Source organism: Pongo abelii, chromosome 6, assembly GCF_028885655.2.
Source record: "Pongo abelii isolate AG06213 chromosome 6, NHGRI_mPonAbe1-v2.0_pri, whole genome shotgun sequence".
Classification (NCBI taxonomy): domain Eukaryota; kingdom Metazoa; phylum Chordata; class Mammalia; order Primates; family Hominidae; genus Pongo; species Pongo abelii.
In genome coordinates this window covers 130,581,116-130,607,353 of record NC_071991.2, presented here as the reverse complement: position 1 = coordinate 130,607,353, position 26,238 = coordinate 130,581,116, and the positions used below count along the sequence as shown (strand labels likewise).

At 39.1% G+C, this 26,238-nt stretch overlaps 1 protein-coding gene across 9 annotated transcripts in view; it reads right to left on the bottom strand.

Moving 5' to 3' along the window:
• EXOC4 (exocyst complex component 4) overlaps positions 1-14,724 on the bottom strand; it is an 870,395-nt gene extending 855,671 nt beyond the window's left edge. For 8 of the 9 annotated variants that reach the window (XM_054558840.2, XM_054558838.1, XM_054558839.1 and 5 more), the window contains exon 1: positions 14,592-14,724. In XM_054558840.2, the coding sequence (XP_054414815.1) occupies positions 14,592-14,677 (86 nt within the window). In that variant the 5' untranslated portion in view covers positions 14,678-14,724. 9 annotated transcript variants of the gene reach the window in all.
• Positions 14,725-26,238: the final 11,514 nt, after the last annotated feature.

The following is a 26,238-nucleotide window of genomic DNA, read 5'->3' as shown; positions in this document are numbered from 1 at the left end:
GGACAGTTCCCAGCCTTAAGAAACAATTGCAACTAAATTGTCTCACATGAAATGCATGCTCAAAAATCTGTGGAAAAGAACAAATAGTTGCTCGTGACCCTATTTAATTCACTTATTCATTCAACAAATATTCACTAAGTATCTATTACTTACCAGGCACAGTTCTAAGGGCCTAGAGATACATACAGCAATGAACAAAACCAATCCCTCCCTCATGAAGCTTACGTTCTAGTGAGGGGAGCTGGGAGGTAACAGCTACGCAAAAGCCAAGACAGGCAAGGAGGAAGGAGGCTACTTCATATAAGGAGGCCAGGGAGGGCCTCTCGGATAAAGACGGCATTTGAATACAGCCTACTAGAAAGTGAGAGAGAAAGGGCACTATCTGGGAAGCTGATTCTAGAGAGAACAGACCCTGAAACAGGGTGTGTTTAGCCTGCTCAAGAAACATGGAATGGCAAGGATGTCAATGTGGCTTTAGAGACTTGAGAAAGAGTGACAGTGACAGGAAATGAATCAAGGAGAAAACTGGGAGCCAGACCAGGCCCAAGTTTGTGAGCTTTTACTCTGAATGTTCTATGAAGCTACTTGGGGGTGAGCACCCAGCCAAAGACTGATAACCTTTCAACCAGTATTTAATGGTGAAACTGAGTAACAATATCTACATTCAAGTTTCATTTTAATTATATCCCACCTCTTCCCAAAAAAGATGTGAGATGGTTTGCGCAAGAATATAAACAATAAAAAGTAAAATACAAATGAGAAAGTGGGACTAAAGAGATGCAGAGCTGAACAACACCAAATAAATGTAAAAGACAACTATGCAGATCATATGGGCAAGCAAAGTTAATATGAAGCGAGCCCCCAAACTAAATCTGAGCTTCCTAGCAGCCCAGGCAAAAGGAGACACATCATATGATATAATTCTCATTCTCAAAAAATATGGACTCCAGTTCCTTTAAGGAAGCAAATTTTGAACTAGTCCTAAATTCTAAAAGAAATCTTTCACTTAAAAAACATGGAAGACCTAATATAGTAAAAGATGTCGTTAACAATCTTCTGAAAACAGACAAAGTCACAAATCTTACATGGCCATTTCTTGTAAGTTCCTTCAAGAACATAACATTGAAACTCAATTCAGGCCTAGAGATTTTGAAAGATTTGAATACAGCCCAGGTACAAAGTTTTCCAACAATTCATTTTAATTTAAGTCTAGAATTTTGGGAACTTACAGGACTAAATAGATCAAATTATGTTTTATTAATTTTAATATAAGCCAGAAAAGCATGCAGTAAGATTGACAAACAATTGTGAAAAATTAACAGCTTGACCAGGGCTCTTGCCCGAGCCTCAAGACTACCTGTAGGTGATGAGAAATTGTCACTCTAGAAGCAGTTTTGGAGATTTTATCAAAATAATAAGAGTGCCCAGGGTACCACCTGTTACAAACTGAACTGTGTCCCTCACAAATTCGAATGTTGAATCTCTGACTCTCAATGTTATTGTATTTGGATACACAGCCTACAAAGAAGGTAATAAAGGTTAAGTGAGGTTATAGGGGTGGGCCTTAATCCAAAAGGACTGATGTCCTTAGAAGAAAGGAAAAGGAAGGAGAAGCCCTCTCCACACATTTACACAGCAAAGGCCATGTGACAGCAGAGCAAGGGAGCCATTTACAAGCAGAGAGGCTTCTCTAGAAACCAGCCCTGATGGGTTGATCTTGAACTTGTAGCCTCCAGAACTGTGAGAAAATACATTTCTATTGGTTTAGCCACCTAATCTTTGGTGTTTTGTTATGGCAGCCCAAGCAGACTAATACACCACACTTTAAAACACAGGCAGTGTTATTTTGGTTGGTTAATTTTTCAAGAGAGATGTTATCAGTCACTCTCCTTAGTCAGAAGCAACACAGATTCTTGGCAAATCCACAAGAATTAGCTGCCTAATACAGCCCCAGATAACTAAACTAATTAACTGGCTATAAGAAATATTTAATGTAATACACCTGAATTTTGGCTACACCTGCAGAATAGTTAGCATTAAGTCATGCTTTCTGAAAACAGTTAATGGGCTTAATTGTCTACTAAAGACATTCCTTGTTGGCATCCAGTGACCTCTCCTCCAGGAATAATAAAGATTAACAAAACAATTAATGGAAATCCCTTCAAGCAACTCAGAAAAACTAATTACAAGAAGAGCTTCACATATCCAAAAATCACTTATCAGGAAGCAACAGCTCTACAGAGCACAATGTACAATAAGAATCAAATCTCAGTGACCCCTCTTAAAAGTACTCAAAATGGGCCCCTAAGTGGATAAACTATGTCACCGAATCCCTGCCTTTTCTACTCATCAAGCATCTGAACCACCCAATCAGTGCTACCTTCTCTCTTGTTGGGACAATTCCAGTTGAAATTTCTTTTTTTTTCTTTTTTTTTTTTTTTTTCCAGACAGAGTCTAGCTAGCTCTGTCGCTCAGGCTGGAGTGCAGTGGTGCGATGTTGGCCCCAGTGAAATTTTGGATTTCACTGCATAATGGAAAGAGTACCAGATAGAGAAGGAGTCATCCTGATTTAGTTACAAAATATTCTAACACATTATCATAAGGCAAAAACTAAGCATAAACTCTCAACAAATGCTGAAGAGTTCACTAGTTTCAGAACCTCACTCCAAGATGGAAAAAAGGTAATTATTAGCTTACTGATCTTTCCAGAACATAATATTCCTGTTGCTACTGATCCCAACACAAGAAAAAAAGAGTCTAGAGCTGATGTGATTCTTTATAACATAAATCCTGTTTTCTTTCCCAAACTGCTTTTAACCAGAAGACATTAGGTTAAGTTATTATATCTATTCAGCCCTAATTTCACAGTGTAACAGTCAGGTTCTCTTTGCCTTTAAAATACTAAAGGGCCAATCTAAGAAATGGCTGACAGCACCATATACCTATTATGTCATCAGGGAAACAAAAGCCTGTCCTAAGTATGAATAGAGTGAAAGTACAAACTGAAGAGGAAAAGAGATAGTTAAGAATATAAACACTAAAGAAACAAGTTAAATAAGTTTTCCAAGCCTATGATTCTAAGCAGAACATTTTGTATATGACTAATAGACTATAAATGCTCCCAGTGAATTATAAAAATAAGAGACCCTCATCATAATTCTGAGTTACTCAGAATTATGAGTTTAATGTGTAAAAAATTACACATTAAAGAAATGTTCAAGATGTGTATCAGTGTATAATCACATAAGATACGGCTTCACTCAAAGCATAACCAAATCTACATTACACTTTTAAATCGGATTTTATTATATTCAATTATACATTGTGACTGCTTATTTCTTAATTATGTCTTATTAGAGCACACAAAATATAAGATAATCCCATCCCAATTGATAGCAATTCACAATGACAAGTCCCTCTGAAAAAGTTTTCTGATGCATAAAAACAACATCCCCTAACAGTACAAAGAGATGTATTTAATATCAAGTGACAGTAAACAATTTTTGCTTTAAAGTCAATTGAAAATTCATTGGTGTCTTGCTTCAGACAGCACTTAGGGCCAATTACTACACCCAACACATACAGTTTTTCAATATTTCAATTAACTCAGTTACAGAACACTTCTGGGGACCAAAAGCTATAAATCTATTAGGCAACAAAGGTCATTATCTAATATTAAGTAAAATCACCCCACTAAGGCATAAAACTGAGACCAAGGTTGACAAAGTCAACTTAAAATCTACCCCCTACTCTTACTTCACCGAACTCTACCTCTTTTTCTACTTCTATTGCAGCCCCACATCCTCCTTCAAGCATTGTCCACAGTGATCTTGTTTTCTGGTGAGTTCCCAGAAACAATGTTTTACAAAAAATTAAGAGGTTATGTGGTCAAATTTTGGAAATTCTGGGTTACACAAATTGAAGCAGATTTCTTAAATGCAGAAATCAGGGACACTTTAATATGTTATTGTTAAAGTGTCTAGGGGAGAGGGAAGAGGACATAAAGAATATATAGCACTTCTGTAATATACTAATCTATTAAAACATCAATCAATCAACCTTGTTTCCCACCAACTTCCCTCCCCCCAACATATACATATGTAAACACACACACACACATATAAATGTTTATGGAATTTTCAACCATGTACAAAAATTAAAAGATCTGTCAAATAGGCCAGGCACGTGGCTCATGTAATCCCAGCACTTTGGGAGGCCAAGGCAGGCAGATTGCTTGAGGCCAGGAGTTTGAGACCAGCCTGGCCAACATGGTGAAACTCCCTGTCTACAAAAAATACAAAAACTAGCTGGGCATGGTGGCACACACCTGTAGCCCCAGCTACTCAGGAGGCTGAGGCACAAGAATTGCTTGAGCTTGGGAGGCAGAGGATGAAGTGAGCTGAGATCACACCACTGCACTCCAGCTTGGGTGACAGAGTGAGACCCTGTCTCAAAAAAAAGAATGCTTTTTTAAAAAACATATCTATATAATGTTTATCTCAGAAAAAAAATTTTAACAATTGCAATTGGCTTCTTGTATCTCTTTTAATTAATGCAAAATATTTGTACATATTTATGGCACACATGTGATTTTGTAATATTCACAGACTGTGTAATGATCAAGTCAGGTGTATTAGTCTGTTCTCAAGATGCCAATAAAGACATACCTGAGACTAGGTAATTTATAAAGGGAAGAGGTTTAACTGACTCACAGTTCAGCATGGCTGAGGAGGCCTCACAATCATGGCAGAAGGCGAATGAGGAGCAAAATCACATCTTACATGACAGCAGGCAAGAGAGAGCTTGTACAGGGGAACTCTCATTTATAAAACCATCAGATCTCACGAGACTTATTCACTATCATGAGAACAGCACAGGAAAGACACGCCCCCATGATTAAATTACCTCCCACCAGGTCCCTCCCATGACATATGGGAATTATGGGAGCTACAATTCAAGATGAGATTTGGGTGGGGACACAGCCAAACCATCAGGGTATTCAGGATATCCATCGTCACTAGCATTTATCATTTCTATGTGTTGAGAACATTTCAAGCCTGGGGTTTCTTGTTCTAAAGGCTACCTAAACTTTATCGTGCTTTCAAATCACCTGGGAATCTTGTGTAAATGCAGATTCAGCTCAGGTAGATCAGGTAGGATCTGAGATTCTGCATTTCTAACAAGCTCTCAAGTGATATTTTTAGTATAATTCTCCCATATTATTCAGCACAATGAATAGGTTTTAAATGGAAAAATATTTTTAATTATATTCTACTTTATTTTGACAAAGACTTTATACTTTCAAAAGAATAAATAAAACTCAGAAAAGGGTCTCCTAAGAACCTTGAAATATTTTCTTACCAACAGTGTCAAATGTAATACAAGAATTTTCCCTTATTACTTCCTGTTAAACTGTACACATCTATGTTTTTCAAAGCTAAACCCCTAGCACATAAAAAAAACTGGCCACTATAAGGACCAGGGTCATAATTTATTTCATGGCTTACTATGCTGCCCCAACGGGACTTGAACTCCTGAGCTCAAGCAATCCTCCTACCTCAGCCTCTAGAGTAGCTGGGACTACAGGCATATATCACTGCACCCAGCTGCCATCACTTTAAACAGCACATTTGAATATCTTATTCTTCCTCTCTGAGAAGATGCAATCCAAAATAGTACCTTTAGAGATTTTTTTTAAAATAAGAAGTACTGATGGACTTCTACTTCAGGCCCAGAAGAAATAACAGGGACTGACAAAGTAACGAACAAACAAATAAACAAAACGGGTTTCAAAACACTGCCTATTAAGGTGGTTAGAATCTGCAGGGCAGTAATGGAGATGGGAAAGAGCTGCACACAGAAGTCTGCAGATATGTAGAGGGTCATCAGCTGGGTACTGATCAGCACACGTGTGATAAGTAACTACCTAAGGCCAGGAAAATAACAACCTGAAAGGATTAGAGGAAATAATGATCTGAACTCACATAGGGCTGGAAATAGTGCCTATCCCCCCAGGCCAGAGTGAAAAAATTTCATAATTCTTAGGGTACTGAGTGGAATACTCAAAACAATTTTGTCACAGTAGTGAGACAAACTTAGCACTAGACTAAATGTTGCTCTGCTCCCAACTAGCAAAACATAAAACAAGGCCTGAGAAGACCAAATTGCTTCCGAGTAACTTAACCACATCTCAAAACAAAGCTCAAGAATAGTAGAATACAAAAATATCCAAAACCAACCACCATCAAGATAAAACTGACAACGTCTAGCATCAACTCAAAAACTACAAGGTGCCCGGGTGTGGAGGCTCACAGGCTGAGGCCTGCGGATTGCTTGAGGCCAGGAATTCAAGACCAGCCTGAGCAACATAGCAAAACCTAAAAAATATATGAAAATTAGCCAGGCACAGTGGCACACAACTATAGTCTCAGCAACTTGGGAGGCTGAGCGGGGAGGATCACTTGAGCCTGGGAGGCGGAGGTTGCAGTGAGCAGAGATCGCACTACTGCGCTCCAGCCTGGGCAAGAGAGCTAGACTCTGTCTCAAAAAAAAAAAAAAAAAAAAAAAAAACTGCAAGGCATGTAAAGGAAGAGGGAAAAAAAATTAATCAATGGAAACCCAGAAATGACACAGATGATAAAATTAGTAGACAAGGACATTAAAACTGTTATAATACCCATATTCCATTTGTTCACAAAGCTACAGGAAAAGTTAAACATGTAAGCAGAGACATGAAAAAGACCCAAATCAAACTTCCAGACAAAGAAGATAAACTTCTGTATATTAGATTGAAAAGTACAATCTAAGATAAAAATAATATTAGATAGGATTAACAAGAGATTAGGAATAGCAGAAAAAACTAGTGAACTAGCATAGCACCACAAACTATATGAAACAAAACACCAAGGGAAAAAAAATGCATTTTTAAATGAACATCAACATTCCATGAACTGTAGCACAACTTGAAGTGGCCTAAAATAGAAATCTGACCAAAGACATATAAACCTAGACACTAAAATCTATACACACACACACACACACAATTGCTGAGATAAATTGAAGAGGAATTAAATGGACATATATACCCCCCATCCATGGATCAGAAGACTCAATGTTAAGATGTCAATTCCATATATTAATCCCAATCAAAATCCCAGCAGGTTTGATTGCAGAAACTGACTAGTTTACTCTAAAATTTGTAAGAAAATGCAAACAACCTAGAAGACCCAAAACTACTTTGAAAAAGTAGAATAAAGTTAAAGGGGCCAGGCAAGGTGCCTCACGGCTGTAATCCCTGCACTTTGGGAGGCCGAAGCAAGTGGGTCACTTGAGGTCACGAGTTCAAGACCAGCCTGACCAACATGGTGAAACCCCGTCTCTACCAAAAATACAAAAATTAGCCGGGCATGGTGGCACACGCCTATAATCCCAGCTACTCAGGAGGCTGAAGCAGGAGAATCGTTTGAACCCAGGAGTCAGAGGTTGCAGTGAGCCGAGATCGTGCCATTGCACTCCAGCCTGGGCAGCAGAGCAAGACTCTGTCTCAAAAAAAAAAAAAAACAGTTAAAGGGCTTACACTATGTCTTCATAACTTTAAAAAGCAGTAATCAAGACAGTGCAGTATTGTTATCAATATAAACATGAATGGAACAGACTAGAAAGTCAAGAAATAAACCCACACATATAAAGTAAATTGGTTTTTGACAAAGTTGCAAAAGAAAGCAAATACAGAAAGGATAGTCTTTTTAACAAGTGGTGTTGGAAATGGATATCCTTACACACACAAAAAAAAAAACTACTGGAAAAAACTGGTAGAAAAAGATCATTCTAGGATGCTGGAAGTGTTCCGTATCTCCAGCTGGACAGTGGTTACACACGTAAAAATTCACGCCATAAACTTAAATTCAAGCCATAAACTTAAGATTTGCGCACTCTAGCATATACATGTATACCTCAAAAAGGAGGACAAATAAAATTAGTATACAGAGTAAGATCCCATATTTAATAAAAAATTAGTTCTGGCCATCAACATTTCATATACACACATACATTCACATAGAAAAGGGAGGGGTCTGGAATTAGGTTCATCTAATATCAACGACAATAACTTATAGAGGATAAAATTTGAAATAATTTTTCTTACTTTCATCTTCACGGTTTTCTGCATTTTCATTGTTTGAATTATTTATCATGAGGGTACTATTTTTAAAACAATAGAGTGATTTTTTTTTTCTTAAACTGGAAGCAAAAGCATTAATAGTGGATAATGCTGGCGAAGAAAATACAAGTGGGCCGGGGACGGTGGCTCACGCCTATAATCCCAACACTTCGGGAGGCCGAGGCAGGCCAATCACCTGAGGTCAGGAGTTTGAGACCAGCCTGGCCAACATGGTGAAACTCTGTCTCTACTAAAAATACGTTCAATTAGCTGGGCGTGGTGCCTGTAATCCCAGCTACTCAGGAGGCTGAGGCAGGAGAATCGCTTGAATCCAGGAGGCAGAGGCTGCAGAGAGCTGAGATGGCGCCACTGCACTCCAGCCTAGGTGACAAAGCAAGACTCTGCCTCAAAAAAAAAAAAAAAGAAAGAAATTAAACTATGGGTGATTTTTTTCTTCTCTACTGTTCTGTATATGTTTAATTCCTCCACTTAAAAAAACTTATATAACTATGAAGACTGTATAGCAATATTTTAAAAAATGTATATACATGGACAAGATCCATACGAAAACCTGAAAAAGAAAAACAGGTAATATTTTGGGAAATGAGATTGCTGGACAATGTTCCTATGACTCTAGTCTTTATAAATTTGTACAATACACAATATTGTTGTCCTTTTTATAAAGGACAACAAGGATTATCTCAACAGAGTATTGGGCCCCTTGATTTGCTTGTTTATAGTCTTTTCAGTCTTTTAATCTAATAAATGTTTTATATTTTATGTGTGTTTATATTTTACATGTTTTATATACACACATAACCATACATACATTTAAATCTAGCTTCTGCAGTTGACTCTCAAATTACCAAATAATTACTATCTTAATTCAGCTGTACAAGATTTCCTGGTTACAAAGACAACATCCTGACAAATGGAATCACTCTAGTCAATGCATCAAGGTTATTTCTGGTGGAAAATTAACATTATAGCCTGGTTGCTATCCGGCAAATTTATTAATATCAAAAGAATCTTCTTAACAAAAGAGGCTACAGATCCTAGAAAGGAGGAAATGAACGTATGAGTGCCTACTGTGTGCCAAACTGTGCTAGGCACTTTTATATACTCTCATCTCATGTGATGTTCCAAAAAAACACAGATTGTATTAGCCCACTTTCCAAATGAGGAAACTAAGATGCGGTGGTTTTAAGTAACTGTTCCAAGGTTACACAGGTAATACAGCAAGTTTCAACTACAACACACCACCACAGCACTTCTCACCACAGGCTGTGACCACATCTATGTACAAATAATGGCTTGAAAAAAGCTGACCATACCACCACCATCAATACTACAGGCCTCAAAGCCTTCAGGAAATCCCAGTGTTAACAGTTACACGAGGTACACTAAGACATGGGTCCACGACACTAATTCTGAGCCAGAGTATGGTAATTGTGTTGCCCCTTACATTCACATATGCTGCCAGACATCCCAGGACTTCCTGAAAGCACTGTTTCTGGGTATTCTAGTAGTAATTTCAAACAACACAGCATCAGTAGGGCCAAGATGTCCCAGGATACAAAGAGAGCTAGAAACCAAACACCATTATGTGATGGGCTCAAATGAAAAGAAGAGATGGTGATGGAAAGAACATTAACACCTAACCCAACTTCCAAGACTCGGCTCAGAACAGAGTGACTACTTTCCTTTCCTGCCACAAACTGTGTCACGAGCCTCAAAGCTGTTTGTTCAAAGCCCTGGTCAAAGCCTGGACCCCTTCAACACAGTTTACTTTGAATTAAACACAGGGCTGACCAAAATACTCTCCAAGGAGGAAGGGAATTTAACAGGTGTCTACAATAAAGGATTTTCTAAGTTTTTGAAATTTCAACTTCTGTGAAGACATAAAAGTTGATGAAAATGTGAGCCTTCCACTGCCTTCAAACCTCCTTGACATCTGTAACCAGAGTGTGTCTTCAAAAGCTCTGCTCCAAGGTTTCAATAAGGTCTCCTGAAGTCACAACCAAAGTTTGTATTCCCAATTAAACTGGCTATTACAGGCCAAGTTATAAAGAGAGACAACATTTAATTGGAAAGCAAATCACCTAACAGTAAGTGGCAGACACATTTCCCAATTAAAAATCTGGCAAGAACTCACAGAAATAAAATATCTCCAAAATGCCATCTTTCTTACTTCCCATCTAGAGAGGCTGCCTCCTCTGACTTCCCACCAAACAAAAGGTTGGCAAAGGAAATCAACAGAAAAGTAGAAAAATTGTATGTGTGTGTGCACGTGTGTGTGTGTGTGTGTGTATAAAACATCCAAATCGTACATCAGCAGGTCAACAGAAAAGTAGGTGTGTGTCTGTGTGTGTGTAAAACTGTCCAAATCATACATCACACATCAGCAGGTAATCAGGATTCTGTCCCCCCAGTTAGTTCCATTTTAAAGGGCCAGTGGCAAGACTTAAAACCAAAAGCTGCAGTTGGCAGTAGCCTCCGACAAACTGAATCCCAACCACTATCTGTCCTCTCACAAAGCCCCACCTCACCGGCCTGAGGGCCTCTTCTGTAAAGCCCTGGAAGTCCACCCTTTGAAACATCTGACTGCCCTGAAATATTTTTATTCGATAATTTTTAAATAATTAAGCATTTTTATTTGAGTCTCAAAGCACTTAAAAAATCATATAATACTTGCATTACAATTACACTATACTTCATCTTTATTTTTGGCTTTTAAATGCTTTAAAATTTAAATACTTTATACTAGCAAAATAGAGTCATTATTTAACTATTTAGTACAAGGGCTGGAAATAGCGATGAGATTTGGATATTCCCCATGTCTATACTTACTCTGTCCTTAAGTCAAACCCTTATCCACCTGTAGTTTTTTGAATACAATATTAAAAATGACTAACAATAAATGCTACCCCAACTGTTAGGAAAAGCACTGAAAAAATACAAAATTTTATGATACATAATGTAGTACAGAAATGACATTTTTACAGATGTGAGCAACAGAATTAAAGGAGCGTTTTTAACATTCACTATTCAAAAAAGAAAAACTACTACTCAGTGATACAAAAAGATATTTTTAAAAAAGCTAAACTGATCAAACTTTTCAAAAGACAGTAGACTCTCTAACTGTTGGTAACCTATTTTGTGACAAAATAAGTCCATGGAAACATGAAAGGAGCTAGCAAGTACCCGGTACATGTTAGGAATGCTCAGACCTTATAAACAGGAGCCTAACATGGGTTTTCCTTTTTGTGGCTTGTTGCCAAAGCAACCAGGAAAGCTATAGTCTTTGGGAGAGAATTTGAAAAAAATGTTAAAGATAGGAGGAGATAATCAAAGTTTTATATGAGGAATTAAGAAAAATGAATGCAGGCCAGGCACGGTGGCTCACGCCTGTAATCCCAGCACTTTGGGAAGCCGAGGTGGGCGGATCACGAGGTCAGGAGATCAAAACCATCCTGGCTAACATGGTGAAACCCTGCCTCTACTAAAAATACAAAACATTCGTCGGGTGTGGTGGCGCATGCCTGTAGTTCCAGCTACTCGGGAGGCTGAGGCAGAATGGCGTGAACCCAGGAGGCGGAGCTTGCAGTGAGCTGAGATTGCGCCACTGCACTCCAGCCTGGGTGACAGAGCAGACTCCAAGACTACGTCTTAAAAAAAAAAAAAAAAAGGAATAATGAATACAATGTTGCAAGAAGGGAAACACAAAGGACATAAATTGAACAGAAATAAAGAAGCAACTTCCAAGTGACAGCACAATTTACTAACAAGAAATATATATACCTGGTTCTCTTACGCGCAGGACTCTCCCCCCCATTCCCCATCCCAAACACCAAAGTAATACTACCATTGTCCTCTCATTCACTACCACTGTTTATAAAATTTAAACCACTGGGTATGTTCAAAAGCATATTAGGAAGGAAATAACAGGAAGTTATAGCTACAAACATCCTCACTCCAACACCAAAATCTCCCTGTGACTCAAAGAAATGTTGAAATACAAACACCAACACCATTCGGTCTTAAGGTCATATATAACAATGCATCCCAAGCCTTACTAAACTTGCCCAGGATACTAGGTCTAGACATTCCCTTACACCATGCTTGTAAAAACCATATAACAGAAGTGTTATTCAGTGATCTGAGGTGGTCAAGGATAAAGTAGAAAAATGAGGGCTGGACACGGTGGTTCATGCCTGTAATCCCAGCACTTTGGGAGGCCAACGCAGGCAGATCACAAGGTCAAGCGATCGAGACCATCCTGCCCAATATGGTGAAACCCTGTATCTACCAAAAATACAAAAATTAGGTGGGTGTGGTGGCGCGCGCCTATAATCCCAGCTACACAGGAAGCTGAAGCAGAAGAATCGCTTGAACCCAGGAGGCGGAGGTTGCAGTGAGCCGAGATCACGCCACTGCACTCCAGCCTGGGGACAGAGCAAGACTCTGTCTCAAAAAAAAAGAAAAGAAAAGCAATATAATGCACAACAGAGATCAAAGTAAAAAATGCCTAGGCCTAAATCACAGTGATAAAATGAAGGTCATATATTAATAAACTGGCATAAGAGATGGATGGATAACCACAAAATCTTAGCCATCAAGTAGTAGGGGATTCCTCCTGGAGAACATTAAGGAATGGTCAAGCAAAGGCAATGTATGTTCTGAATTAGCATTAGTAAAAAAAGCTTTAGGTTGGCTTTCATGCTGTTTTCAAAAATATGACATTTAGAGTAAATTCAACTGGCCCTGAAGAAAATACAAATAGCATAAAAGAAATGGGAACAGCCTGGAGAATCAAAAGTACACAGATGAGATGACACATTTCACTTTCATTAGAAACAGCCACTCCTCCTGGATTTCCGTAACATGTCTCTCTCGTAGTCTTATGTCATCATTTTTACTGACATGTTTTATCCCCCAGGTAAACTATACTCTCCTCAAGGGTAACACTGTGCCTGCTTCATCTTTGCAAAACTCAGGGCATTTACTCATTCAGTCAACAAATATTATTAAATATGTAATACGTGCCAGACGCCATACTATCAACTGGCACTAAATACCTATCGTTTAAATAAATGTTGACTATAAGGTAGAAAAAACAAGTTCAAAAAAGGATCCAAATAATGTCCTGGTATTCTAATTCCACAGGAAATTCAGATGGGAAACAACAAACATTCTTATTGGAATTCTAGTATAATGAGATACATCTACACTACCTGCGCATTGTCACAGCGAGAATGTGGGCCTACAGAGTCACAATACAACAGCACTTCCTCTGTATGGCCTACCAAGTATATTAAGCATTTCCACACAGAGATTTTTTTCTCTTAAGCCCAAAAGAAAATTAAAGTAATGATTTAATAGGCCATAATCTTAAAGCCTCCTAAATAAGACCCATAAGATGTGTCTTTGTCAGTGAGTGCTAAGCTGTTCTAATGGTTTGATATATTCATTCATTGAAGTGCTTAGTACCTACCAGATAATGTTGGGCCCTGGGTTTTGAAAAGATGATCAACACATTCCAGGAGCCTTGCAAGAACTCAAACAAAAGTTTAGCATAGGTGGGGAAAAATAAGAGTGTTTGTTTATGAAAAATAAATAAGTTGAAATTCAAATGCCAACAACGTAAAAAACGTGCCATAATAAATTTTATTTAGATTGGTTTTAGTCAGTACCTGTATCATATCCAAGGTTCTTGAAAGGGTTCCCCCATCCTCACTATATTTCGCTTTTTTAAAAAAAGCTCCTAAAAGATCCACCACTCCCACTCCACCCCCACCCTAATCTTCTGGGAGGTGCAGAGGAGCAGTGCATGAAGGATAATTTGAAATTGGTTTGGTTGTTTTTTAAGGAATGGACCAGAATACGGAGGCAGAGCAAAAAATTGAAAACCGATGTGTGCCTTCAAACCCAGTCCTCCTACCAGCTCACTGCAGATTCTTGTATTTGTGGCTGTGGCCACGCACAGGTGGTTGAAAGTATCCAGAGTGTGAAAACACAAATCTGCAACTCGTGACAGGAGTCTCCGGACTCCAAGGCCTTACACCCCAAAGTCCAGGAAACAAGACGCAAAATAAATAAGCATTTTAGGAATCAATAAACACACCTTTACACCTGGTTTTCTCTACCAAACCCAAATAGCGTGCTTTGGGATCCCGGGACTGTAATAGAAGGTGCTGCCCCTAAAGAAAAGACTGAGGCGGGGCTCCTCTCTCTACAGCTAACCCCAGAAAAAAAAGGTGGGGGGAAATTGCTGGGGCCCTGGGGAGGGGTTAGAGCCCTGGGGAGGGGCTGCGGGAGGCAAGGAGGAAAGGGAAGGGAGAGCAGGGTGGGACCCAGCTAACCCTTCTCCCTTCCAAAGCGGAGGTCGAGCCGCTGCCCCCAGTCCCCAGACCCTGCCTCCTGCCTCCCTCACCTGATCACAGAGATGAGCAGCCCCGAGGGGTCTTTGCTTTTGCTGACTGTGCTTCTGTATTTCCCACCAGCTGCTTCTGCCGCCATCTTGGACGCGGGGAGAGCCGCTAGGCTCCAAGGAAGCCAAGGGTGCGTAAATTCTGTATTTGACCCCGCTGGAGTCTCCACCAATGGGTGAAGACAATTCCAGAGGCGCGTAAGTGGAAAATCCAATCACTGAAGTGAGGAGGCGGGACTAAGGGAGCAAGTTTTGAGGCCACGACGCGCGTGTTCGCTCTAAGCACTCTGGGAGTCGTAGTTTTCCTTCTCCGTCTCGTGGGCGCGCAGGAAAGCTAAACCAGCTGCAACTTCATAAGTCTTGTAATGAGTGTCTTCATTTATCTTTATTCTGACTTCGAGCTTTTTTCGGCTTCCTTGCTTTTAGAATTTTGTCAGGCTTTAAATCAAATTTATCTGATGATGCCAAAATGTGTTAGTGTTTGTATTTAAATGAAAGAGGGGTTCTCTGCTGGATGTCTGTGTGCGAAGTTTCTGCCTTAAGCGCAAGTGATTTTTTTAAAAATCCAATAAAATACGAAAATGAATATAAGCAGAATGCTTTTCTTTAGTATTCTGTAAAACTAATGTTTCTACGTTAGGTTTGTGTGGAGTTCAATTTTTCCCAATGTCCTATATTTCCAGATAGTCCTAAAACCACACGCACAGGAATAAACAAATGAATATTGATGAAGAAAAGACAGTATAAGCGAAAAACAAACAGACCACACTGCAGATTCCTTTTTTTTCAAGCTAAATGAAATACTTAGTACTAATGCACGTTTGTGTTAATACTTTTACCGGTAAGTTTTTAGTATTTCCTGCATTTGGTTCCTTTGGCTTAGTCATTAATTCATAAGACCAAATGAACAAAACAAACAAGACCAGAATGTGCGTGGAAAGTGGTTAGACTGAGGAACAAGAATAATAATAATTTAAAAGTAAGGAAGGAGGTGGCCTGCTCAGTAGCAATAAAGATTGAAGAACTTAAAGGAATAGAAAGCAAACTAACTCAGAGGTCATGGAGTTGTGGAGCAGCAAGCTCAGAACACATCAACTACTTTTATTAAATAGACATCGAGCTGGTAGAAGTTCACATTTTTAAAAATTAGTTGAAGATAACACACACACACACACACATGATATGATAACTTAAAAGTATTCATAACCTTTGGCCCAATAATTTCAGTTCTAGGGACTTTGTTCCTAAAGAAATATAGAGTATTGACATTTTTGAAATAACACAGAAGTATTAAATAAATTATGTAACATTCAAATGAGGAAATAACATATAGCTTCTGGAAATCATAATTTTAATGGCTTTTAAAGAAAATAAGATTTTGGGGCCAAGTGCGATGGCTCACACCTGTAATCCCAACACTTTGAGAGGCGGAGCCAGGCAGACCACTTGAGGCCAGGAGTTTAAGACAAGCTTGGCCAACATGGTGAAACTCTGTCTCTACTAAAAATGCAAAAGTTAGCCAGACCATGGTGGTGCGTGCCTGTAATCCCAGCTGCTTGGGAGGCTGAAGCATGAGAATTGCTTGAACCTAGAAGGCGGAGGTTGCAATGAGCCAAGATCTTTCCACTGCACACTGCACGCCAGCCTGGGCAACAGAGGGAAACTCTGCCTCAAAAAAAAAAAAAAAAATATATATATATATATATATTTTTATAGTATAAGTACAAAAAGTGGGCTATAAAATTAAATAATTCATAGAGAAAGGGAGAGGCAGTTGGGCCTAGTGGTTAAGAATGCAGGACAGGCCAGGCGCCGAGTGGCTCATGCCTGTAATCCCAGCACTTTGGGAGGCCGAGGCGGGCAGATCACGAGGTCAGGAGATCAAGACCATCCTGGCTAAGACGGTGAAACCCCGTATCTACTAAAAAAATACAAAAAATTAGCCGGGCGTGGTGGCGGGCGCCTGTAGCCCCAGCTACTCGGCAGCCTGAGGCAGGAGAACGGCGTGAACCCGGGAGGCGGAGCTTGCAGTGAGCCGAGATCGCGCCACTGCACTCCAGCCTGGGCGACAGAGCGAGACTCTGTCTCAAAAAAAATAAAAAAGAATGCAGGACATAGGATAAAAAGTGTGATCATCTCAACTGTTGCAGAAAAAAGCTTTGTCAAAATCCAAAACACTCTCACAATAAAAACAGTCAGAAAACTAGGGATAAAAGGGAACTTCTTACAGGCTATAAAGGGTACTTATGAACAACCCACAGCAATCATCATAGTCAATGAAAAACTGAAAGCCTTCCCACTAATATTAGACACAAAAAAAGGGTAACCATTTTTTTGCCACTTCTATTCAACAAAGTACTGCAAGTTATAGCCAGAGCAATGAGGCAAGAACATGAATAAGTCATCCAGATTGGAAAGGAAGAAATAAAACAATATCTATTTTTGGATGATATGATCTTATATAGAGAATATCCTAGAGAATACACACAAAAAACTATTAGAGCTAATAAAATATTCAGCAAAGTTGCAGAATACAAAATCAATAGCAACAGAAAATCACTGGTATTTCTGTAAACTGGCAATAAACTATCCAAAAAGGAAATTTACACAACAATTCCATTTCCAATAGCAGCAAAAAGAATAAAATGCCTACAAATAAACTTAGCCATGGAAGTGAAAGACTGCTACACTGAAAGCTACAAAACATTGCTGCAAGAAATAAAAGAAGACTCAAATGAATGGAAAGACATCCATGTTCATGGTTTGGAAAACTTAATATTGTTAAGATGGCCAAACTCCCCAAAGCTAACTACAAATTCAATGTAATTCCGATCAAAATTCACTAGGCTTTTTGTGCAGAAATAGAAAAACTCATCCTGAAATTCATGTGGAAATTAAAAGAGCCCCAAATAGCCAAAGCAATCTTGGAAAAAAAAATCAATGTGGAGGTCTCACACTTCCTGATTTCAAAACTTACTAAAAATCCACAGTGATCAAAATAGCATGGTACTTGCATAAAAACAAACACATAGATAAATATAGTAGAATAAGCCATACAGAAATAAGCCTATTCATCTATGATCAATTGATTTTCTTTCTCTTTTTTTTTTTTTTTTTTTTTAGACGAAGTCTCTTTCTGTCACCCAGGCTGGAGTGCAGTGGCTCAATCTCAGCTCACTGTAACCTCTGCCTCCCAGGTTCAAGCAATTCTCGTGCCTCAGCCTTCCAAGTAGTAGACACGGGGTTTTGCCATGTTGGCCAGGCTGTTCTTGAACTCCTGACCTCAGGTGATCTGCCCACCTTGGCCTCCCAAAGTGCTGGGATTACAGGCATGAGCCACCACACCCGAACGGTCAGTTGATTTTCAACAAGGGTGACAGTACCATTCAATAAGGAAAGAATAGTCTCCTCAATAGATGGTGTTGAAAACTGGATAAGCATAAGCAAAAAAGTGAAGATGGACCCTACCTCATACAATATGCAAAAATTAACTAAAAGTGGATCAAATACCTAAATATAAGAGATAAAACTCTTAGAACAAAATATAAGGGTAAATTTTCATGATTCTTAGCTATGACATCAAAAGCATAAGCAACAAAAGAAAAAATAGATATATTGGGCTTTATTAAAATTAAAAACCCTCATACATCAAAGTACACTTTTCAAGAAAGTGAAAAGACAGGCACAGGATGGGAGACAATAAAAGCAAATCACATACAGTATCTGATAAGAGTCCTGTATCTAGACTATGTAAAGAACTCTTACAACTCAACACAAAAGGAAATAAAAATTAAAACCTAGGCAATGGATGTGAATAGACATGTCTCCAAAAAAGATACACAAATGGCCAGAAAGCACATAAAAAGATGCTCAACATCATTAATCATTATAGGAAAATGCAAAACCATAATGAGATACCACTTCACACCCACTAGGTTGGTTATAATTTTTTTAATGGAAAATAAATGTTGGCAAGTATGTGGAGAAACTGGAACCCTTGTGCATTTCTCTTGGGAATGTGAAATGGTTCAGCCATTGCAGAAAACAATTTGGTGGTTCCTTGAAAAATTAAACATAAAGTTACCATATGACCCAGCAATTCCACTCATAGGTATATACACAAGAGAATTGAAAACAAGTGTTCGGAAAATAACTTGTACACAAACATTCATGAAAGCACCATTCAAAATAGCCTAAAGGTGGAAGCAATCCACATGTTTAACAATCAATGAACTGCAACAGTATGACTATATCAGTGTGGTATAAACAAAATGTGCTATATCCACACTATGTAATATTATTCACACATAAAAATGAAAAAAGTACTGATATATGCTACAATATTGATAAATCTTCAAAACATGCTAACCGAAAAAAGCCAGACACAAAAGGCCATATTGTGTATAACTCCATTTATCTGAAATATCCAGAATAGGCAAATTCATACAGACAGAAAGCAGATCAGTGGTTGCCCAGGGCTGCAGGGCAGGAAGAAATGAGGAATGACTGCTCAATGGATACAGAGTTTCATTTTGGAGTGATGAAATGTTCTAGAACTACAGTCAATGGTTGCATAGCTTGTGAATGTATTAAAGGTCAGTGAATTATAAACTTTAAAGTAGTCAAAAGTGGTAAATTTTATGTTACATGTTTTTCACCACACCTTAAAAAAAAAAATGCAGTTTGCGTAGCAGGATGGCCTAGATTCAATCCCAGCTTTCCACTTCCTGGCTAGATTACCTAGGGCAAGTTACTTAACTTTACTCTGCCTCAGTTTCTTTATCTGTAAAGCAGGTGGTCATTGTACTTCACGTAGAGAGTTATTGTAAGAATACGTGAGATATACATTATCGGCACGTGGTAAATATCAGCTATTATTACTAAAGTATGGTACTAATTTTGTTGAAAATACATCTCTGGGGTTATTGCAAAGTTGTTTTGAGAGTCAATAACATGCGTAATTTTTTTTTTTACACTTTTCTGTGATTTACAAAGTTTTCAGGATGGGCATGGTGGCTCATGCCTATAATCCCAGCACTTTGGGAGGCCGAGGCAGGTGGATCACCTGAGGTTAGGAGTTCGAGACCAGCCTGGCCAACATGGCAAAACCCCGTCTCTACTAAAAACATAAAAACTAGCCGGGCGTGTTGGCAAGCTCCTGTAATCCCAGCTGCTCTGGGGGCTGAGGCAGGAGAATTGCTTGAATCAGGGAGGCGGAGGTTGCAGTCAGCCAAGATTGTGCCACTACACTCCAGCCTGGGTGACAGAAGGAGACTCCATCTAAAAAAAAAAAAAAAAAAAGTTTCCAAGTGTTGCTTTTTATAAGCAGAAATACACAAAAGTACTTCCTTTAAAGGAGAATTGGATAAGTGTCAAAAACAATGGCCTATTTTCATCACAAAATGGAAATACAATTAAGTGATAAATAAATTAGGACACCTAAATTAATTAATTAATTTAATTTTTTTTTGAGACGGAGTTTTGCTCTTGTTGCCCAGGCTGGAGTGACGCGATCTCGACTCACTGCAACCTTCACCTCCCAAGTTCAAGTGATTCTCCTGCCTCAGCCTCCTGAGTAGCTGGGATTACAAGCACATGCCACCATACCTGGCTAAAACCAGTATATATGCAGGTCTTGTTTTATGTTTTCTAAACCAGGGCAGACCATTTCCTAATATTACATTTGTAAATATACCTAGGGGCTCTTAAAGTCATGGGAACATCCAATTAAATTAAAATGCTTTGACCTTTTTGGATGAATGGCTCCATATAAATCCAAGGTATTGATATTCTTATTATTGTGGATAAATGAAATGTGTGAATGAGGCTAGCTCAGCAGCAGAGTGGCTCCCTGAGATTCATAAAAAATGCCCAGGCTTGGGTGTCTATAGGACACCCAACACAGACATAGGAGATTTGAAAACAAACAAACAAAAAATATGAAGTGTCTCATAATATCAGCCATGTGGCCAGAACTCTGGAAAAGGGCTATTTCCCTGACCCCATCAATATTGCCTGCTTATGAGTCAGCTCAGCTAAGATATTAAAAATGTGCTTTAGCCAATGCTGAGTAAATCAAGGTATGGGATACAGATTATAAATCGAAGAGAAAAGTCAATGACTCTGTCGTCATAGAAAAAGCAACTGTTTTATTTTATTCAGGAATTAAATTTTATGTTAGCTTTTTCAATTACATTGAATTAAATAAATATAAGCTTAGTCAAACATATACACATAGTATATTCTATTTGGAGGAAAATGTTATAAGTAGATTACAATAGGCTGTTAATTTTCTTGTCCATATTCCCAATACCTGGTTCAGCCTATGTTGTCTAACGGGGGAATTGTGATTTAATCTTCACGTTGCATTTGAGTTTCTGAGTGTTTTAAGAAGTTGGTCAAGGATATTATTTTCCATAATTAAGGATAGCTTCATTGAAAGAGGAATGTTTTTTATTTCTGTGGGATGCAACCCTGATTGCTATTGAGCTCAGGCTGCAATGGTCCCCCAGTTTCTCTCCCAAATTCTGTCATTCAATAAACACTGAATGCATAGAGTGCACAAGAAGAAAATGTTCTGGAACTAAATAGAGTTGATGGTTGCATACCATTGTGAATGTATTAAATGTCACCAAATTGTATACTATCAAATGGATTCTTTCATGTTATAAACTCTACCTAAAAAGAAAAATCTTTTGAGTCCCCAAGTTAGGATCCATTAAGTCATCTTTCTTTTTTTTTTTTTGAGACTGAGTCTCGCTCTGTCACCCAGGCTGGAGTGCAGTGGTGCGATCTCGGCTCACTGTAAGCTCCACCTCCCGGGTTCACGCCATTCTCCTGCCTCAGCCTCCCAAGTAGCTGGGATTATAGGCACCTGCCACCACGCCCAGCTAATTTTTTGTATTTTTAGTACAGATGGGGTTTCACCATGTTAGCCAGGATGGTCTCGATCTCCTGACCTCGTGATCTGCCCACCTCAGCCTCCCAAAGTGCTGGGATTACAGGCGTAAGCCACTACACCTGGCCATTAAGTCATCTTTCAATTGGTCACCAAGTTCCATCAGTTTGACTTGCACAGTGGGTTTTTTTTTTTTTTTTTTTTTGAGACGGAGTTTTGCTCTTGTTGCCCAGGCTGGAGTACAGTGGTGTGTTCTCGGCTCACTGCAACCTCCACCTCCTGGGTTCAAGCAATTCTCCTGCCCCAGCCTCCCAAGTAGCTGGGATTACAGGTGCTGGCCACCACGCTCGACTAATTTTGTATTTTTAGTAAAGATGGGGGTTTCACCATGTTGGCCAGGCTGGTCTCGAACTCCTGACATCAGGTGAGCTACCCGCCTCGGCCTCCCAAAGTCCTGGGATTATAGGCGTGAGCAACGGCACCTGGCCAGTGGTTCTTAAATTCATCTTCTTCTCCACATTCCCACTCCCATTGCCTTGACTAGGCCTCATCTTCTCTTCTATCAACTGCTGCAATGGTTTCTCAGTTGTTACCCCTTTTTCTTATATAAAAAAGAGATTGGTTCTCATTCCAATCTACCCATCACACTTCTTCCTGAATATAGTGAAGCATGAATCTGATCCTTCTAGCCCAGCTTTAAAAAATTCCAAGGACTCCACTTCCCGTATAATTGTTTTACAAACTGTTCACTAGAGAACCAGCTCCAAACTACCTTTTCAGCTTCTTTATTGATTACTCTGCCATTGTACCCCAGCCTCTAAACATGTGCCAAGTGAGCCAGGATTCTTATATTTCCCTTCTTCCTACATACTTTTGCTCAACCTAAAATGTCTCTGAGCCCCGGAATATACATCTGTTAAAATGTGGCTATCTATCTTCAGCATTGTTGAGAGACTTGGAGAAAATAAGATATGTACATAGGATGTTCAGCATTGGGTTCATTTTTAAGAAAAGTTTCTTTCAATTCATCCAGTTAAAATTTTGTTTATTCTTCAAGGCCAAAGTTCAGTAGCTCACCTAAGCACTCACACATTTACACACCACAACTCTTTTAATTCTTGACTAGTACTGGTATGACAACATAATATGACTGTTGGCTGGATGCGGTGGCTCACGCCTGCAATCCCAGCACTTTGGGAGGCCAGGGCAAGTGGATCATCTGAGGTCAGGAGTTCGAGACCAGCCTGGTCAACATAGCAAAACTCAGGCGCTACTAAAAATACAAAAATTAGCCAGGGGTGGTGGCACACACCTGTAATCCCAGCTAATGGAGTGCCTGAGGCATGAGAATCGCTTGAACCCGGGAGGTGGAGGTTGCAGTGAGCCAAGATAGTGCCACTGCACTCCAGCTTGTGCGACAGAGAGACACTCAGTCTATAAAAAAAAAAAAAAGATAGTATGACTGTTATAGAGGATGTGTTTGTTCCCTTTAGTTGAGTTCATTTGTAAACTTGAACACAAAATCATTGTTGTATTCATTTTCATACTCTCAATGCTTTCAATGGAGCAGGGCTCTCAGTGTTTGTCGAATTGTAGCATCCTCTATCCTACTTTAATATCTAATGGGGCCAAGACTGAACCTTTGAACAATACTTCATTTTAGGCCAGGCTCGGTGGCTCATGCCTGTAATCCCAGCACTTGGGGGGCCAAGGTGGGCAGATTACAAGGTTAGGAGTTCAAGACCAGCCTGGCCAATAGGATGAAACCCCATTTCTACTAAAAATACAAAAATTAGCCAGGCGTGGTGGTGGGTGCCTGTGGTCCCAGCTACTCAGGAGGCTGAGGCAGGAGAATCACTTGAACCCAGGAGACGGAGGTTGCAGTGAGCCGAGACTGCGCCACTGCACTCTAGCCTGGGTGACAGAGCGAGACTCAGTCTCAAAAAAAACAAAAAACAAAAAGAAACATTTCATTTTAAGGAAAATTACACCGCAGAGGCTGGTAAAAGTCACCACAGTTGTCAAACTAATGGTAAGTGACTTAAACACAGTATTTCCTTTATACATTTTTAAAAAACTTCACTGTTTAGACAAATGAATGCAAACTTAAGTTGTCTTTTGGGAACAATGACAAAAATAGAAATCATTTTTGACTGATTTATAGATCATAAACTTATTTTAATACATAAAACTAGGAGGAATATTAAAACAGAATCAGCAACATAATTTCATATCCAAAATTTCTCATACTCTCTGGAGTAAAATCATCTGTTACGTTTACGTTTTTCCCATATATGAATAAAACTGTAGATGATACAAAAATCCATGTACTTATTCTGTAAAAATACTTATAGATACTTAGTGTGGAATGAAACACTATCCAAAATACGAAAACTTTTGAAATTTATTTATTTTTGTTTATTTATTTTTATTTTTGGAGATGGAGTCTTGCTCTGTCACCCAGGCTAGAGGGCAGTGGCGTGATTTAGGCTCACTGTAACCTCCGCTTCCCAGATTCAAGCACTTTTCCTGCTTCAGCCTCCTGAGTAACTAGGATTATAGGCACATGCCATCATGCCTGGTTAATTTTTATATTTTTAGTAGAGACGGGGGTTTCACCATGTTGGCCAAGCTGGTCTCAAACTCCTGACCTCATGATCTGCCTGCCTCTTAATACTTATTTGATGCCTATTTTCGTCCTTAATTGACTCATCAGTGATACCAAAACAAAACAAAACAAAAAACCCATCAAGGTTGTACCAGACATCAAGAAGTTCAATTATGCTAAAATCACAGTTCACATTGCAACGGGTACTAGCTTCAACAGCATGACCACCATTTCTGTTTAACTCCTCTGAGAGGATTTTCAGCCATCCACAGAGATCAGTTTATTCATTATAACAAATGTCCCATAGATATCCAGAGGTTAGGGAGGTATCACAGGGGAAATCCAGTTAGCAGATGATTTCAACTGCTCTGCATGGATTGGTGGACCAACTGGTGGACTCATGATATGCAGGATATCTCCTATAGCAATGGCTGCTCAGCAAAGTCGCCTAGCTCCCTTAGTACCCAGGACAGACAAGGAACAAAGGGGAGAGAGAGAGAGAGAACATGAGAGGATATTAAAGAAAAATCAAGTGAGATTCCAGAAAGTCATTAGAGAGTCATACAGAGACGGAAAATTAAAGATACTCATGGCAGCAAGGGGTATAGCACCACAAATTCCCCAGATGTTCATCACCGTCCAAGTCAACAAATCATTGAGCCTCTGCCTCCACTTTTCTGAGTAACTTTTAAAATAATATGAAAGTAATGCTTATTATAGAAAAAATATAACATGGAGCAACAAAATGAATGAAATAACCCCATATAATTCTACTACCTGCTACTCATACATAACCACTATTAACATTTTTTTGTATTCTAAGATTTCATTTATGTATACGCCAATACATATTATCTTGTTACTTGCTTTATTTTAAACAATAAACAGCTTTCTGTATCATTACATAATCTACTACTAATTGTGTTTTTTTTAAATAGCTGAATAATATAGCTTTGAACAGGTATGTCATTATTTTACCAACCTCCTACTTTTTGACATTTGAGTATTTTGTGCTTTTTAAAAATCATGTGAAGAGTACTAAAATGAACATCCATTGAACAGAGATTATCAAGGTGAGTTGGTATAGTTGAAAAACAGCTATCCATATAGTTGAAAAACATCTATCTACATAGTTGAAAAACAGCTACCCCAAAATTTAATGAGCTCCCCAAAACCAATTTGCCTCTATTAGTCCTTCACAAAATAAAAGCCCTTGTGAAGAAAAGCCATGGTGTGTGGAGGGAGTGATAACACATTAAAACTTGTTTACATTTTACACACATATGTATGTGTGTGTGTGTACATACTTCTTCTCCAGATACATGGGTACATGTACACAAAGGAACATAAAAAAGACATTTGTGGCAGGGCATCATGGTGCACACCCATAATCCCAGGACTTTGGGAGGCTGAGGCAGGCAGATCACTTAAGGGCAGGAGTTCGAGATCAGCCTGGGTAACATGGTGAAAACCTGTCTCTACTAAAAATACAAACCTTAGCCAGGCATGGTGGCCCATCACTGTAATCCCAGCTACTTGGAAGGCTGAGGCACAAGAATCGCTTGAACCCAGGAGGTGGAGGCTGCAGTGAGCTAAGACAGTGCCACTGCACACCAGCCTGGGCAACAGAGTGAGACTCCATCTCAAAAAAAAAAAAAAAAAAAAAAGATATTTGCAGTATTGCTGGGTATTGCAAGAGAAATGCCCCAAAACAGTAGAATGTATAAATAGTACCACAGTCATACAATAGAAAATACTAGAGCAATGAACAAGAAACCAACTTTCGTTACAGAAAACAACATGAATGAATCTCAAAAATATAAAATGAGGTCGGGCATGGTGGCTCACACCTATAATCCCAACACTTAGGGAGGTTGAGGCAGAAGGATTGCTTGAGCCCAGGAGTTTGAGACCAGCCTGGGCAACATGGCGAGACCCTGTCTCTACAAAAACATTTTTTTAAAAATTAGCCAGGTGTGGTGGTATGTGCCTGTGGTCCCAGCTACTTGGGAGGTGGAAGTGGGAGGATAGCTTGAGCCTAGAAGGTTGAGGCTACAGTGAGCTGTGTTCACACTATGGCACTCCAGCCTGGGTGACACAGCAAGTCAGTGTCTCGAAAATAAAATAAATAAAACAAAATAAAA